Genomic DNA, 16,309 nt, shown 5'->3' with positions numbered 1-16,309 from the left:
AAAAGTGGATAATCAAGCCTGTAGGGGAGTGCGCTGCAGATTCAGGGGCCAGGTGGATGTAGTAATAAAGAGGGTTTCTCCCTGAAGGCTCGCACAGAGGGAGCCCGAGTAGTGTCACTTGCTTGATACTCCCACCTTAGAAACCTCCTCTTCCCATCAAAGGGACATTACATGGAAGAAAAGCACTTTTGAGAGTGATAACATTTAGAAAGAGACTTTGAAAAGAGTGTGTTTTACTGTGCCTTGTAAGACTAAGGAGAGAAAGGAGGGCCCAGAAACAGGCCTGGCTAGATATTTAAGCGATAAAGTGGGCCAGCTGTGGCCCACCCAAATGTACCTTTGGCCCACCCAAATAAATATTCCTGGAGCCGGGCCTGGAGCACCTCCTCCCAGGCCCGAACTCCGGTTTACTCATGTACAAAAAAAAACTTCAGTTAGCAGTTTTTTTCGCATGAGCGCGTGGAGTTAAACATTGAAGTACCTAATCAGTGCCTCAAGTGATCAAAACGGAGGCAACATTTTCCCATGTAATTGCGAAGCACCCCAAAGTAAAACGGAAAAATAAAAGTGATTTCGGCCATTTTTTCTTGTCTACTTTTATCGGCACATGTTGAAGACCGAGCACGTTCCCGTTTTCCATTATCTGCAACTCAATTCACGCTCTTTGCATAAACACCGTCCTAGGACTTCCCGGGGACACGTGCACGCGCACGGCAGCCGTCACCTCGCACCTATTACATCGTGTGCTTCAGGCCTGCCAGGCCCAGGAGCCGGATTGTGCGGGCTTCCTCTCCGGCGGCCTGGTAATGGAATGGAAGTGAAATGACCCATTGTTGCAGCGCGAGCCATTTCCAGTCGGTGGACCGGAAGCCCTGGGGCAACGGACTTTCCCCTTCACAAGAGGAAACTACCTTCCTTTTTGTTCGTGGCAGATCCATTGCGTCATGGGAGCCTTCCGTAGAGTGGCAACCTCAGCAGTAAACAAGGCCAGAGCTCCACCGAGAATCAAAGGGCGTTTGTATTTTACAGAAACTCGGCCCATAAATGGAGTTCGCATGCTTAATTGTTCTACAACTATAAAAAGGAACGTATTAAATCATTTTTTATTCAAAAACAAAAGCAATTTTACAATCTCGTTTATAAAGCATTCTTTGCATGAATTTTACACACTTAGCCTATGAAAAATTATACAGGTAACACTTTGCTTTAGTGAAATAGCTGGAAAATTATGGTAAATTACACGAAAAGTTAATCCATCACTTCACGTTATATTTTAGTGCTAAATGTGTCCTTTTGTCAATTTAGTAATGAAGGACACATTTTGTGCAAAAAAAAGCGCAAAGTGATTAACTGCTATGAACAGTCACTGATTTTTTACGTTCTTCATGTGCTATAATTTTGCTACAAACGGGGGTGTAATTACGTGTGGCGCCCTGGTGTCATTTCAGAATTTTGACTCAAGTGCAACAAGAAGTTAAACTAGCGTAATTAAAATGTCACCGAGGCCTGCCCAACAATCCAATTTGTCTTCTCATTTCAGCAACTAACAACTCACCTTTAGCAAATCAATACCACCCACCCTACATCTAGTTCTGACAGGGTCACCTCAACATACAGCGATATAAAAAAAAAATCCCATGTAAATCAGATCTTTACCTTTCCTGCTGGTGAGATTCAGTTTAAAAGAAATTAAATGACATCAGCATTTCAGCTTGAACTACGATGACTTCGCCCATTGTTTCCCAACGAATCAAATTCTACTTCATTGGGTTAAAATTATGCTTAGAAAACCTTATTATGTACAAAAAAATATATATATAGTCGCATGTCCTTCAAGTATTGCGCAGACATGCTTCGTGGCAAAAACAGAGAAGAGATTGGTGCCCACTGGTCAGAATGCTAGCCGATGTGCACAGAAGTGAGGTGTTCCGGGCAAACGAACGTGTGAACACTATAGTACTCTTCATCCCCAGGTTTCAAAGCTGGTTTATTAAACCCATGGCAGATGAGATCCCGACTGGACAAGAGCGTGGAAATACAGACGGTGCCTTGCAGCGACTGTTGTGCTAGGAAAAAAGACACAAAAAGATTTCTAGGTGTGTATAATATAAAACGACTGTCAACCTGTGATTTACAAATAGCTGGTTGAACGGTGAGCCAGGCCTGTCCATTGAATGGGGCTGGACCCATGCCCGATTTTCCATGCAAGGACCACCTCTTTCACCTCCAGGAAGTGCGTCAGGCCCTGCGTAATGCAGGCCAGACTATCAAGGCCAGTAAGTACCAGATCGGGCAAGGGTCCGTGGTTACTCAGGACACCTGGTGGGCAGGGGAAAGGTGCAGCTTCTCCAGGCCAAGATAGACGATCATGGCCTGGGAGCTCCCAAAAACCCAACCAAACTTAGGTGTGAGCTTTCTTAGGGCTCACAAGGTACTAAAGGAGGGTTGTCAAGGGCTATGGCGCCATTGTGGCGAGATTGAAAAAGAGTGGACTTTGAGGAAGCTGCCCAGAAATGTGATTCAATAGAAGCATGCCAAAAAGCATTTGACTCCCCGAAGAAGACCAGGTGCACAGCCCAGTGCTCAAGGCCCCTGACTTTTTCAAATAATTCATAGTACAAATAATGCCTCAGAGCATGGAGTAGGGGCAGTACTGTCACAGCTTAATGAAGAGGGCCTAGACCAACTTGATGCTTTCATCTCCAAGAGGGACTGCATGTTAGACCGTTCAGCCTTACGGTGGCCTTTCCCCCAAAACTTTCTGCCTGGTTTGCCTCACTTTTTGCTGAACTGTTTTTGTTGGCCTTAGGACTCATACCACTGCTAACCAGTGCTATAGGGCATGGTCTCACTCTTCTAAAACATGGAAACATTGGTGTATCCACAATTGGCATATTTAATTAACTTATTGGTCCCTAGTAACATGCATTATATGTACCCAGGCCTGTAAATTCAATACTAGCTGGCCTACAGCAACGATTGTGCCACCAACTTAGGTATCCCTCTAAACAGGTCTCAGGCCTGTCACTACAGAGCATGTATGTGCAGTTTCACTGTCACATAGACTTGGCATTTAAAACCCCTTGCCAAGCCATAAACTCCCCTTTTATTACACATAACTCACCCTTAAGTTCGGCCCAAGATAGGACATAGGGCAGGGTGCTGTGTAAGTAAAAGGCAGGGTATATACTTTTTTAGATTGGGATGTCCTGGTAGTGAAAAACTGCAAAATTTGTTTTTCACTACTGTGAACCATTCCCCTCTCATAGGTTTTAACACTGGGGATTCCTTATTACATTTAATACGTGTAAATCCAAATAAAGAAGGAGTAGAACTGTCATATTTGGTACCTATGGAACTTTAAAAATGACCACTTTTAGAAAAATCGCCACTTTTCTGCTCTTAAGCACTGTGTGCCTTCTGCTTGTCTTCAATAGAAGTCCGGTCTGGGTGACAGTGGAGCTTTGTGCATTCCCTCTAGACAGCAACACAAAGGGAGCTTTGGTGTGACCGACAGGCCCTCAATATCCCGATGGGCGTTCTTGGGAAGGATGGGAAGAAGGAGCTAGACACAGAATCACACTTACACCTGAATAGTCTGTATCCAGTCACCACACAAACAACTGCTTAACCCCCTGGAGGGTGTCTGAAGCCAGAGCCGGAAGGGAGGAGCTCTGTACATTTCAAAGATCCTCTTTGAAGTCACCCCCACTTCAAAGTCACCACTGGGATAAGAATTGGACTTCTGACCCTACCAGTTCAGCGCACTTCTGGACCTGTGGGTACACTACCAGGAAGAAGGACTGCTGTGCTGCCAAATGGCTGACACACTGCAGGTCTGTGGCTCTTGAAGAAATGCTTTTCTGCTGAGCGGACCTGCCTGCTGCCCCCTCTGCCTAGGTGAGAAGGGCTGGACCTGCACCTCTTGAACCCAGAGTGACTCCAAGGCCTGGTCTGCTTGCCTCCTGTTCTGAAGTCTCAGGGACATCAAAGACGTCCAGCATACCTGTAACAGCACCTGGAGTCTGCCATTTGCGAGTCCTATCCTTCCAAGAAGTGCCAATCCAGCACTGGGCCCTCTGAAGTGGGTTTTCTGTGCTTCATCTTCAAAATCCAGGCATCACCATTGTTGCGCCAGTTGGAACAGACGCATCTCCTTCAGGCACAGATGCATCGCCTGCTTAGAGGACATCACATCTTGATTCACGCAGCTCGGAACCAATGCATCGCCTGCATCCAGAGGGATTGACACAAACGCATCGCTTCGTCTGCTTCACGCACTGGGCCAGTCGACGGCGCAACAAGATACTTTTTTGGCGAGACAAGGTTGGCTCCTGTATCAGACCTGTGCTCCAGCAAAGTCAGCCTGAACTTTTGGATTTATCCCTGTCAAGCGCGACAAGATAGCCCCAGTTGGTGCTACATGCTTGTAAGCACTGTATTCACAGATATTCTTTTAAAAGTCATACCTTTGGTTCTACTTACTAGATTTTTTTCGTTTTGGTCTGGTTTTGTTCATTAAATTAAGCTATATTTTTCCAACCTGGTGTGGATTATTTTTGGCGTTTTCACTTTAAGTGTTGCACAAGTACTTTACACGTTGCCTCATAAATTAAGCCGGACTGCTCTGTGCCAAGCTACCAGAGGGCGAACACGTTAATTTAGGGTGTTCATCTGTCTTAAACTGAAAAAGACTGTTCTCCCTACTTGGACAGGGTGCAAACTTCTGCCAATTAGAGACCCAGAAAGCCCACCATAGGCAGAGATTGCCACCTAAACATATAGGATTTTATTTAAGACTATGTGATAAAGTATTGCATACTCCTACACATTTCTGTCATTGGGCCGAGGTGTGTAAAATGTATTTCATGTGGATTTCTTGTGAATCTTTTGTGAGTATGACTATTATGATCAAAGTGCCCTTCACTTTACACACTGCAGCCTGCAGAAGGAAAACCTCAAGTCACACATTTCCAAAGAAAGAACCAAGCATATGATATACAAGTGTTAGACATTCTAAAACATAGAAGGAAAAAATACACCTATGTAAAATATCAAGACATGCAATAAAATCTATAAGGACAGTTGAAGAATAATTTTTTCATTACAAAGGGATACTGGAGGTTAACACCCATACTTAATAATGCATCCAAATGTCTTCAAATCGATGGTCAGGAGAATCTGACAAAATTATAAAAAGACTACAAAATCCAGGATTTCTTTTTGCGTGCATAGTAATGAAACATGTTGAAGTGCAGCTTGTTCTTCATTGATAGTCCAATGAATGACCCTGTGGGTTTCAGAGCTGTTGAGTAGCAGCCTTTCTGGAAATCTAGTATAGTAAACCTCAATCAAAAACAGGATTGATCTTCAATGACCATTCTTGTCTACAGATACAACTGGATTCAACTCACCTGTTCAAAAAGGCATTGCCGAAAGCATTCAGTTTCCTGAAGGGCTTCTTTGGGTCAACCACCAATGCATTCCCGGGGATGACACCTTCCACTTCACCCTGCATCACCGCGATGAACGAGTCGGTGGTGGGCTCAGGACCGATCCTCATGCCAGGAAAATCCTGTTCTAGAAGGTACCTGCCCAACAGAGAAAGATATAAATAAGATATTCTGCATACCATATTCAGGACTGAGTGCAACCAAGCAAATCTGGAGTGCTGCCAATGACTGACAATTTGAACATCAGGGTTCTATCAATGCTTTGCTCAAGAAGGCATGCCTCCATTTAGTCGTCCATTGTTAGCAGAGTAATGTCCAAGTAGTGGTCCCGGGCTACATATGTTCATATAGACTTTTTTGCAGCTAGGGTAAAAGGAATTCAAAGGATTAGTCTAATTACTGCTTGGCTAGGAAAGCAGTAAAATAGGGAATAGGATTTATTCCTTCACTCCCCAGACCACTCCTGTGGCTGGAACTTCCATAAGCAGAGTTTAGAGGGCGCCCTTAGAGCATCACCTATGGGCGACTCTGAATTACTCTAAAAAGGCCTAAAACCTCCCCTTTTCATGGTATTAGGAGCTTGCTAGGAGGCAAAATTATATTGTTCATAGAGCACTTCGTCCCATCCGTTCCCTTCCGGCACTCCAAAGGATCTTCAGTAGAAATTGCTCCTCTTGGTGGAGAGAACAGAAGCCCCATGCCCTCCCCGGGACCTTACCCACTCCCAAACAAGTCTAGTGGAGATCAGACAGTACTCAAGGCACAGGAAGCCCATATTTAGACCACCACATTGCTCCTATAAATCCTGATGGTGTGTTTCCCTCTGCTACCCATACAGTATTAGGAGTTGTGAGAATACTAACCTCATTGGCATGGGACTTCACCCATTTGACAGTTCCTTGCCACTCAAGCCCTGCAGGTCTTTCTGTGAATGTTAATAATTAACTCCCACTACAAGGGATTCCCACAAGCCGCCTCTCCCTATTTTTGCTTAACTGGACCGTGTTTCCCTACTCAGTGACCGCGCTGCCTACCGCAGGGCTGTGCACTATGCCAGTTTACACAATGCTGTCCATGATGTTTTAACAATAAAATAAAAATATTAGACTAGACCATAATAGGATAAATATACATTATTATAAAGCAAGTACAGTTTTGAACATTTCTTACATTTTCCACGGGAGACCATCTTGAACAAAGCCTGCATGCTTGCCGCCACTTCAGGACAGGAGAGTTAGCTGACAACCAGCTCTGCACAATGCTGTTTAACACAAGAGTTCATAGCACGTGTGCCTATTTAGTTTTACTGCTAGTGCCTAGAAGACAAATTCAACGCTTTTCTATAGTCTTCAGGATGTAGTAAAACATACATACATACCTACATACAAGAACAGACTCAATAAAAAGTGCAAACCTCCAAACTTCAGACTTAAACTTGGGTGCTCCACAAACCACAGAGCCTGCACACAATAAATCACATACTGGTGCATAGAAATACTCACTTCTAACACCAAATGCTCTAAACTTCCTGCTTGATGCAAACTCAACCCTTACCCTTAGCATAGCTAATCCATACAAAACAACCACGGTAAAAACACATTACCACAAGGTTACCACACCCTAGCGTCTGGTAGAGACTGCAAAGCATCCAAGTAACATGGGCATGAAAGATCTAACATACAGGTCTTCACAATTTATGTGCTCAACAAAAGGGGTCCAGTAAACGATACATTCACTGATCATCTCATTCCTGACTTCTTTATTACTTTACGAGTTTGCAGGACACAAAGGAAGAAATATTTTGACACTAAATATGTGGTTGGAGTCTAAGCACAAGAGGAAGAAATTTACATTTTTAAATTATTTATGTTAACTTCTTTGGAAACTAAGGTCTCAATAGTATAACGTTTACAATGTCACTATACATTGCTAGGTTACAACACTCTTGAAAAGGGAAGGCTGCTTATTTGTGGTTTTGTTTAACACCTTGCATGCTCATGACAAGGTCAGCTCGTCATGAGCCACGGAGCTCGTGTACCCATGACGAGCAGAGCTCATCATGACGGTTGGAACGCTCGCATGCTGGGCTAATTCCCCTGCTGTGCGAGCGTTCCACACAAACGGGTGTGGTCATGACGAGCTCAGCTCATCATGAGCACACGAGCACTGTGCCTCATGACGAGCTGACCTCGTCATGAGCATGGGGCGCTGTGCACGCCCCCCCTCCCTCCAGCACAGCGGGGGAATATGCCCCGCAGGGAAGGGGTTAAGTGTCAACACAGCCTAAGACTCTACCCACATGATACTATTATGCTCCACATACTGGGCCTTCAAACTCTACCCTTCTAGGAAGTCTGCTTTCAAGACGAGAGGCCTACACTGCTGGCTGGTAGCTGCAGGACTCATCTACTTTCAGGAAACAAAGTTACAGCGAGCCTAGAAATATCATAGTGAATGTAGGAACCCCGCTCTCCAACGATGGTTCCTAACTTACTTTCCCAACAGAACAATCCAATGTAAACATGAAAACCATGAAGTCCTTGTTTCTATGAGCAAGGTGCCCCCTACACTACAGTGCTAGTGGCCAAGAACAAGGAAGGATTACACCAAAGAACCAGATAATAATCTATTAGAATAGAGTTCACCAGGAAGGAACCCTAATTTGGCTAAGGGCATTGGAGGAACACCCATCATGCTAACTCAAAGGTGTGTGAAAAACTTTGACGGGGTTAAAATAAAGACTTTAAAAAATAAAAGCAAAAGCACGCAAAAAGTGGCCATTTATTTAAAAAAAAAAAATCACAGGAAGCAATACTACTTTATCAGTCCAAATGATGGGGGAAACAACAAGGTTTTTAGAACTTTCCTAACCGTCAGGAAACACAGTTCACAGTGAATAGCCAAGGGATGCAGCGCCCACATGGCGGAAGACGCCATATAAAAAGTCACTACTGCCGATTATGGATCATCTGACTTTGGAGATCTGAAGAAGAAATCTGTCCTTTGTCTGATTCGTACCAGGTATGACGATGTGATGGAGAAGTTTTGTCTGTTGTTAAACTGAACTTTGAGTACCAAGCGAGAGATTGAATATCAGACACTGGCAAAGTCAAGAGTCTCGCCTATGTCAGACCTACTGGCATGGTCAATGTTTTTAGCCATACTGTACAACCGCGCAGCTGCTATGCATTCTAAAATATGGTACGGCCTGCCACTGTATGGTATGGCCTAACAAGTCATTGTATAGTATAGTATTGCATGGCCTTTCATCGTATATATGGTAGGTCAGTGTATAATGAAGAATGGTGTACCTGGTCATTGTAAAGTATGGTATGGCCTCTTCTACGGTATTGGTATGGTCTGCCATTATGTTGTGTGGTAAAGCATGTCATTGTATGGCAACAGAGAGGACTAAAAAGCCGCAGGGTATGAAGGTAAGCGGGAGCAGGGCAAAGGGGACATAGATGGATAGCAGGTAAAGGCAACATGGACCAACAGAGAGAGGGCAACACGAAGGAATATGCGGTCTGCAATACAACAAAAATGAACTTCTCAACTATTGTGGAAAATGTTTGAAGCAGTAACAAAGACCAATACAGAGGACGGGGTCACCGTCACAGGGGCGGAGGTTGGGGGGGTGGGAAGGGGGAGGCCAAAGGCATCACGGACAGAAATATTACAAAAGCAATACGAAAGGCCATGTCCATCATAAAACATTCAGAAAAATATAATGAACCTGTGCAGTCTGAAAATAATCTCTCTGCGATGGTAAAGTGTGTTTAAAGCAGGAGAGGGAGCAGTACAGAAATAGGCCTGCAAAAAGATTGTTTTATGGGGTGCTTCCTTCAAAAGAAAAAAAAATAGGGCAGCAGTCAAAGCGAGATTAGCAGAAGGTCACTCAGTGGGAACAAAAGTAGTACTTTGACCACACTGCACAGGAGGGACAAACACACGAAGAGGAAATAAAACCAGCATGTGCCAACCAAACAAAATCATAGATACAAGAGTGATGAATAATTCAACCCATAGTAAGCAATGTGCTGGCTCCAAGCCCCTCTTTAAGCTAACAAAATGTCTTGCAAGCGACAGCACTTGCGCCGTCAAAGTCGAAACCTACAAAGTGCCCTATTCTGGAAAAGGAAGCAGCGGCGCAAATGGACAAGGATCCAGCGCAAGGGAACTAAGGCCAGCAAAACACGATCACCTCTAAAGCCCTAGCACTAATCTGGCGCAGAGTTCTGCACCAACTATAGTTTTTGCAAAAAAGTGAGGAAGAAACAAGTAAAGCACATTATAGTAATCAATGTGAGATGCAAGAAAAGCATTCAGTGTTTTAACCTTACCAGGGAAAAGCTATGAGTGCCTCAGTTTGGAACACGGAGTTTATAAATGCAGGAGCCAACTACGGATTTCATCTAAGAAGGAGATAAATCAAATTTAAAAAGTATTTTTTTACACAGACAGCTTAGTGTTTGTCACACCGGAATTGTTCCCTGGAATGGGGGGGGTGGGCTAAAGGGAACAGTATCTTATCAGCCTACTGCTTAAGCAGATAAAGATCAATTCAGTTTTCAACCTTTCTAGGCGGGCATTATAGAAACACTCATCACCAGGTGATTTTAAGGATGGTTGGTGCATCATCCACAAACACAGTGAAACCAAAATACTGGACAAGATGTGCTAGAGGAATCAGGAATAAACTGAAAAGTAGCGTTGACAAAAAGCATCACTGGGGAACGCAGCATTCAGTGATTAGACCATAGATAAACAAGGAGAGAGTAACACTTGTTGGAATCTAACGGCCAAGAAATCTCCAGATCAGGCAAGAGCAGAGTCCTTGTTATAGAGGAACTGAATTCTGACTAATGGAACCTGGTGGTCTACAGTGTCAAAAGCCGCTGACAGATCCAATAAGATCAAAGAGGAGGAGACATGCTCATTGAACCACCAATGTACTTCGTGAAGGGCAGCTACCACAACCAATTCTGCGATTCACCCAGGAAAGCAAACCTGCCTGCACAGGAGATCATAGTTCACAACAGGATTACATTTTCAGAAAGGGAAAGTGTGTGGCTGGACAACAGTTGGACAAATTGTCTAGATCCAAAGAAGAGTTTCAATAGCTGAATCATGGGGGCTGACCTGAAATCTCTAGAAAGCACTCCAGAAACAGGGAAAGCTTCCAAGATAAAAATCTTCTGCACATGCAGGAGAGATCTAAGTAATTCAGTTGAGGGAATATCTGCAGATGACCAAGGTGGTCTGCAGTTCTTCACAAACTGAACAAAATCTGTTGTCTCCAAGGGAAGCAAAAGGAACACAATTGATGGACGGAATGTGAAACACATCAAAACATTCACCCCCAGTCAAGAGATCTGGGATAAATCCCTCATTCTTTTGCTCACCATGCCACCCCATTTTAGACCTGGCCATATGCAAATCAGTCCTGACATTGTGCCTCATGGGAACAGTCCAGCCTGAACTGCCAAGCCAGGTCCTCTGGACCGGAAACAATCATCCTAGGACCGGTTTCAGAGTTTCACCCCTCTTCAGCCAGGATAGCTTGATTCCAGTGGCACAGTCTCTAGGGGAAGATCGCATGACGTGCTCCCTGTTTATGACCTGTTAAGATCAACTTCTAAAGAGGAGGAAGTGCTAATTGAATGGCAAAATATGGGACTTTAACCAATTCTCTATGTTCAAGGAATCGGTCTCCTTTATTGAAGTCTTAAGTACTACATTTAGGGGCCACACAACTAAGCCTACTCTTGAATCTGGCCTTCTGCTGACTGGCTGCCCTCCTGCCCCACAGCAGTTCATGTATATTCCAAGTCTCCTGAAGTTTGGACAAACACAAACGTGGCTTAAGAAGGTCACCGGGGCATTCAATGTGTGCATAACCTCGGTTTTTGGACAATGACTCACTCACAAACTTCTGAATGACCACACATGCAATAGTATCCTAAAAATGCGGACTAAACAGATAGGTCTACAGGGGCGCACCTTGGACGAGTCTGGCCACAGTTTCTAAGCTTTTCCAGAGGACAATCAGATGGCCGAGCAGGGACATGAAGACCAACACGTCACAAAGCAAGCCCACAACAAAGTCTCCACCTCGGGTGACTGCACAGACCTGGTGGAGGTAAAAGATGATGCAATGGGAAGGATAATGACATACTAGAGTCACCTGGTCACGGATTAGAATATAAACAAAGTCACAAATTAGGCAATAAATAGAAAACAGATACCAAACCTAATACTACATCATAAAAGAGGATGGCAGAGAGGATCCGAGGACTGGCACAGTAAGGCAAGAAAAGGCTGATGCTAGAGCAGGTGTCTCCAACCAGTGGATCGTGTACAAACCTCTTCCGAGTAGCTTCAGCATTGGATTTATTTTAAATAAGCACAAGGTCATATTTTTCTTTTAAAGTTAAGGGAAGGCTGTGTTTATTGTACATCATATCACCAGGGTGCAGATAGCAGGGCCTGATAATCAACAGTGCTCAGTCAGATGGATGACCCAGGCTGGGCATGGCACAAGACGAATGATTTAAGCAGGGAGGTATTTAACTCGTACATAAAAGACCTTGTCAACTCAATCTTGGAGCTGAGAACAAAATGTTTTCTAAATGATGCTTTTAAAATGGGAGAAAATGTGAAATTAAAAGTCAACCTAATTGCCTCAATGATTAAGCCAACTCTTCATTTTAATTTTCTCCCATTTCAAAGTGTCGCTTTACAAACTGCCAGCCCTTTGCAGGGGCTAGAAGGCTCTGTGCCACAGAACAGAAAAAATACAGCCATTTTTTAGAATGAGAGAAATTTAAAGAACAGAAAAATTTTACATATTATGAACGTTTTTTGCAGAACATATTTCTGCACTTTAAACTTCTCCCACTTAAAAAGATGATTGTATGTTTGTGTTATATATGTAACTATGCAAAACCATGAGTGTCTACTGAGTCAAAGAAGACTAATACTATGGCTGAAGACCTACAACTCAGTGGTGCTAGAGACAGAGGAAGGACCAACCTAAATAATGGAGCCCTTAAAGAGGTAAATCCTTTAAAAAGGACAGATTCCCATCACTCACCGGGGTGACATGCTTCATCATCTGGGTCTCCTCCTGGTCACACACTAGTGTAACCAGAACAACCTTCTTACACTGAGAAGGGAGCTCATGGATGTTTTGAAGTGAATGGCATGGAGAAACTAAAGAGAGAGAAAGCTCTCTGCAATGTCACAGATGTGAAAGAACAGTTATATAAGGGTGATGGGCACAAACACACATAATCTGATGTACTAATGTGAAACGCTTCTGCATGTTAATGATATCAACTTTTTGAATATTAAACAGACATGATCGTATTTCTAAACTTCTGCTGCAAGACGTCTTTCAAAATCAAGGCGTTTCTAAAGTTAAGCTGTGAAGGACAACCTTGTCATTTTATTTCTTAAACTTAAAATTAACCTTTAAATAAATGCATGCTTGTTTATTTATATCTTCTGAATGTTCGTTCTCAATAGAGTCCAGTGCTGCTCTGGACTAGGGGGCAGCTTAAAGTAATGAAGGTGGGAGTGGGGGTGTCTGGAAACCATGCAAGAGCGCACTCGGCCCCACCGCTGGCACCAATACTCAGTACTCTGCTCTATTGGGGTCACAAAAGCAGCAACAGGCAGGCTTTTTGCACCACCAGCGTCGTGAGGGGATGCATTCAATGGTCGCAGCCTCAACCCTCACACTTGCGAATGCCGGCTGCCACTGCAAGGAGCTGGCAAAAAGTGGCATATTTACAAGAGACACTTCATTTGAACAGGAACATTTTGTACAGTGACTGGAACTTCTGGATGTCAAAACACCCGAAACAGATTCGCCCTTCTCCTACAGACGTGGGCTCGCCCTTCTAGGCCTGGGTGTGTAAACCAAGTTTTTGTATGGAAAGACGAGCAGGTCAGGAATTACGCACGCTTTCTTGCATGCTGTGTGGAATTGCCAGTTGTGTTGTTTCCAATTTTTTTTGGAGTTTCCAACTCGTGGGTGCCTCCTCCTTGCGGTGGTCAAGGGGGACCGGAGGAGGCACCCACGAGTTGGAAACTCCAAAGCAAGACGGACTATTTGTTTTCCTAAAGACATTGCGCTCCTCTCCTGCCAGCCCGCAATGACTTTCATTATTCCAGTCATTCCCCTGCACCGTGGTTCCAAACATCTATCCTGCTGCATTCTGGGACCTGCAGTTCCGCGCCACACTTGGAACTGCTCACAGGTGCGGGGACTTCAGCGGAAGGGCGGAGCTGACATGCACCAACAAGCTTATTTGAGAGGAACTTACACACAGCGTGGTGCTTCATTTACGGGACGCTTTGGGCGCTGAGGAAGGCAGCACAGCTGCCGAAATGCATTCGCTATGTTACCAATAAACAGGCGTCTCCTACCTGGTCCTCCTGGGGAATCTGTCTCTTCTTTTCTTGTGAAGAAGGTTGGTGTGCATCAATTCAGCGCCACCCAGGGGCGCTTTTCAGAGACCCATATATATATATATATATATATATATATATAGTTTTGCAAATCTGTGACAAAAAAAACTCACAACTTGCGTTTCAAATATGTATTTTGTGGTCAAGCTTTATAGCACTCATATGTTGTATACAATTGTTAAACAAACATTGTTCCAGGCTTATTTGTTGATAAGAAAGAAGAATGGAGATGGCTCAATCTGCGCCTTGAGCCCCTCATGGGCGAGTAGCGCATTTCACAAATCCGTCTGGTTGATTGATTTTCTTAAGAGTACCATCACAAAGCAAGTCTTCAGAACTATTATTTTCGGTCAAAGGAAATAACCAATGAATTCCTTTGCTGCGAGAAACAAACGAGTCCTGCACTGGTTATAGCTCAGCGTGTTAGAGTGCCCGCTGCAGTGTTCAGTACACAACAAGCAGGTTCTAATCCAGCCTGGGCCGTTCAGCTGTTCATTCTTCCAAGGCTGATCAAAGTAGTGTCGAGTAATAATAGATCATGAGGTATTTAAAGGAGGTACACATTTCTTCAGCAGCAACGCTACATAATGTATAATTTAAGAAATGCCCAGTGGCTAGATTATCAGCCGCCTGACCTTGGGTTGTACAAAGAAGCTATTTTAAGCAACTTTTTTTTTTTAAAGAAAAACGCAACAAAACAGGTTCCTGGCAGGTCGCCTTACTCCATCTCCGGTAAGGAGTAGTTAGCAGTTATTTATGTGCTGCTGCTTGTGGAAGAAAATACTCTTCAGGTTGCTCTTTTCTTGCACAAAAATATGTGAATAGAAAAAAAAATGTTCAGAATGACATCTTTAACTTATAAATTGCAACTCCAGACTACATTTTCGCCATAAGAGCTAATGGCTTCCCAGCAAACAAGCATTTTCAAAGTCAATGCTTTTGGCCTGTAGTGCACACACAGACGAAGGAATCTAAATCTCACACTACTATACATACGGCAGGCAGCCATGTACAGAAATCAAACAAGCAACGGAAAAGCCAATTGGTCTCACCTGAATGCATGGGTACTCGCAAACACTTTCCCAAGAGCCACAAAGTAAGGTCTGTGATGTGACCGAGGTCCAAATTGATGCCAGCAGGGTGATTGTCCGTGGGGGGGGGCATTTTTTGACAGAGAAGAGCCAAATATATGCATGTGCATGCGTGATGAGATATGCGCCCTTCTGGGTCATGGTGGACGTGCACATATGCATCGCCATGAGTGTGCAAGCCTACAAAATAATGCAAGTCTTTTTTCTTTTTAAATCTTGCTGACCCAATAAGAATAAAATTAAGTTGGAATAGATCAAAAGCACCTTTTTTTGCTGAGGTGGAGAGGCTGGCAGCAATTTGCATTGGACTTGCGCACTACCGGTTTGAAATGATCACCGGTACAGGGACAAGACTGACCTTGGAACATACCAAACCAGCCCTGAAAATTCGGAGACCATTGTTTCTCTGGGGAAACGCGTGTCGGCTGGCTGTTTTTGTATCACAACTTATTAAAGAAACCAGGATACCAACGTGGAATCTTGTTCCAATGGTTTCCAAATGACTTCCACATTGTTGACTTTATATTGTATGTGTGCACTGGACTGTTGCTACTTGTGTAGGTGGTAGAATTTTCCTCCACCAATTAAGGGGTTTGTAGGGTCTCCCCTTCCCAGTTAGCACCATACCCAATTGTTGCAGGTCTTACACACCAACGTGAATGACCGGACCCAGTTCTCTTGTTTCACAGCGTGGACGGCCTCTCACTGGCACGCAAAAGGGATCAGCAAAACCATGATGCTGCTGGAGCTCTTCCCCATCGTTGTGGCCTTCACCATTTGGGAAGAACGGCTCACCAATAACCAGATCACGCTATGGGCTGACAATCACGCAGAGGTACTAGCGTTGAATTTAGGAACGGCACGGTGCCCAGCAGTGGTGCGCTTACTTTGCCACCTAGCCAGGTGCCAGCTGACTGCCAACAGCGATTAGAGCCACACACATTTCAGGCTGTGATAACACAATAGCGGATTCGTTCACGTTTTTAGCAGCAGAGATTCAAAGAGCTGGCTCCACATGCAGAGCAGACCATGACGCCAGTTCCCGAGCGCCTGTGGACCCTGGTGGACCAATCCTAGTGATGTTGGTAGCCAATGCGCCGACACCCAAGATGGCAGAAAAATATAGTCAGTGCTGGGAAGTTTTTGGAAGTCTTGTTAGAGTGCATGTAGTGGGAGTGGGGTCACAAGGGCTGCATGAAGATGGCTTGTGCCCAAGATGCTTCCAGTTCACCGCCATTCTTCGGATGGCCATCTATAAGGCTGGGCTGCCTTCCAAAAAGTTAGCAT

At 44.2% G+C, this 16,309-nt stretch overlaps 1 protein-coding gene across 1 annotated transcript in view; it reads right to left on the bottom strand.

The window, feature by feature from the left end:
• The window catches only part of EHD3 (EH domain containing 3), a 183,513-nt gene that overhangs the window by 111,688 nt on the left and 55,516 nt on the right, over positions 1-16,309 (bottom strand). The window contains exon 2 of the mRNA XM_086927982.1: positions 5,415-5,591. Within this exon, the coding sequence (XP_086784108.1) occupies positions 5,415-5,591 (177 nt within the window). The remainder of the gene's footprint in view (positions 1-5,414; positions 5,592-16,309) is intronic.

Source organism: Lissotriton vulgaris, chromosome 6 (assembly GCF_964263255.1).
Source record: "Lissotriton vulgaris chromosome 6, aLisVul1.2, whole genome shotgun sequence".
NCBI classification, from domain to species: Eukaryota; Metazoa; Chordata; class Amphibia; order Caudata; family Salamandridae; genus Lissotriton; species Lissotriton vulgaris.
The sequence above is the reverse complement of the archived record's forward strand: the minus strand, read 5'-3'. Positions and strand labels throughout refer to the sequence as shown.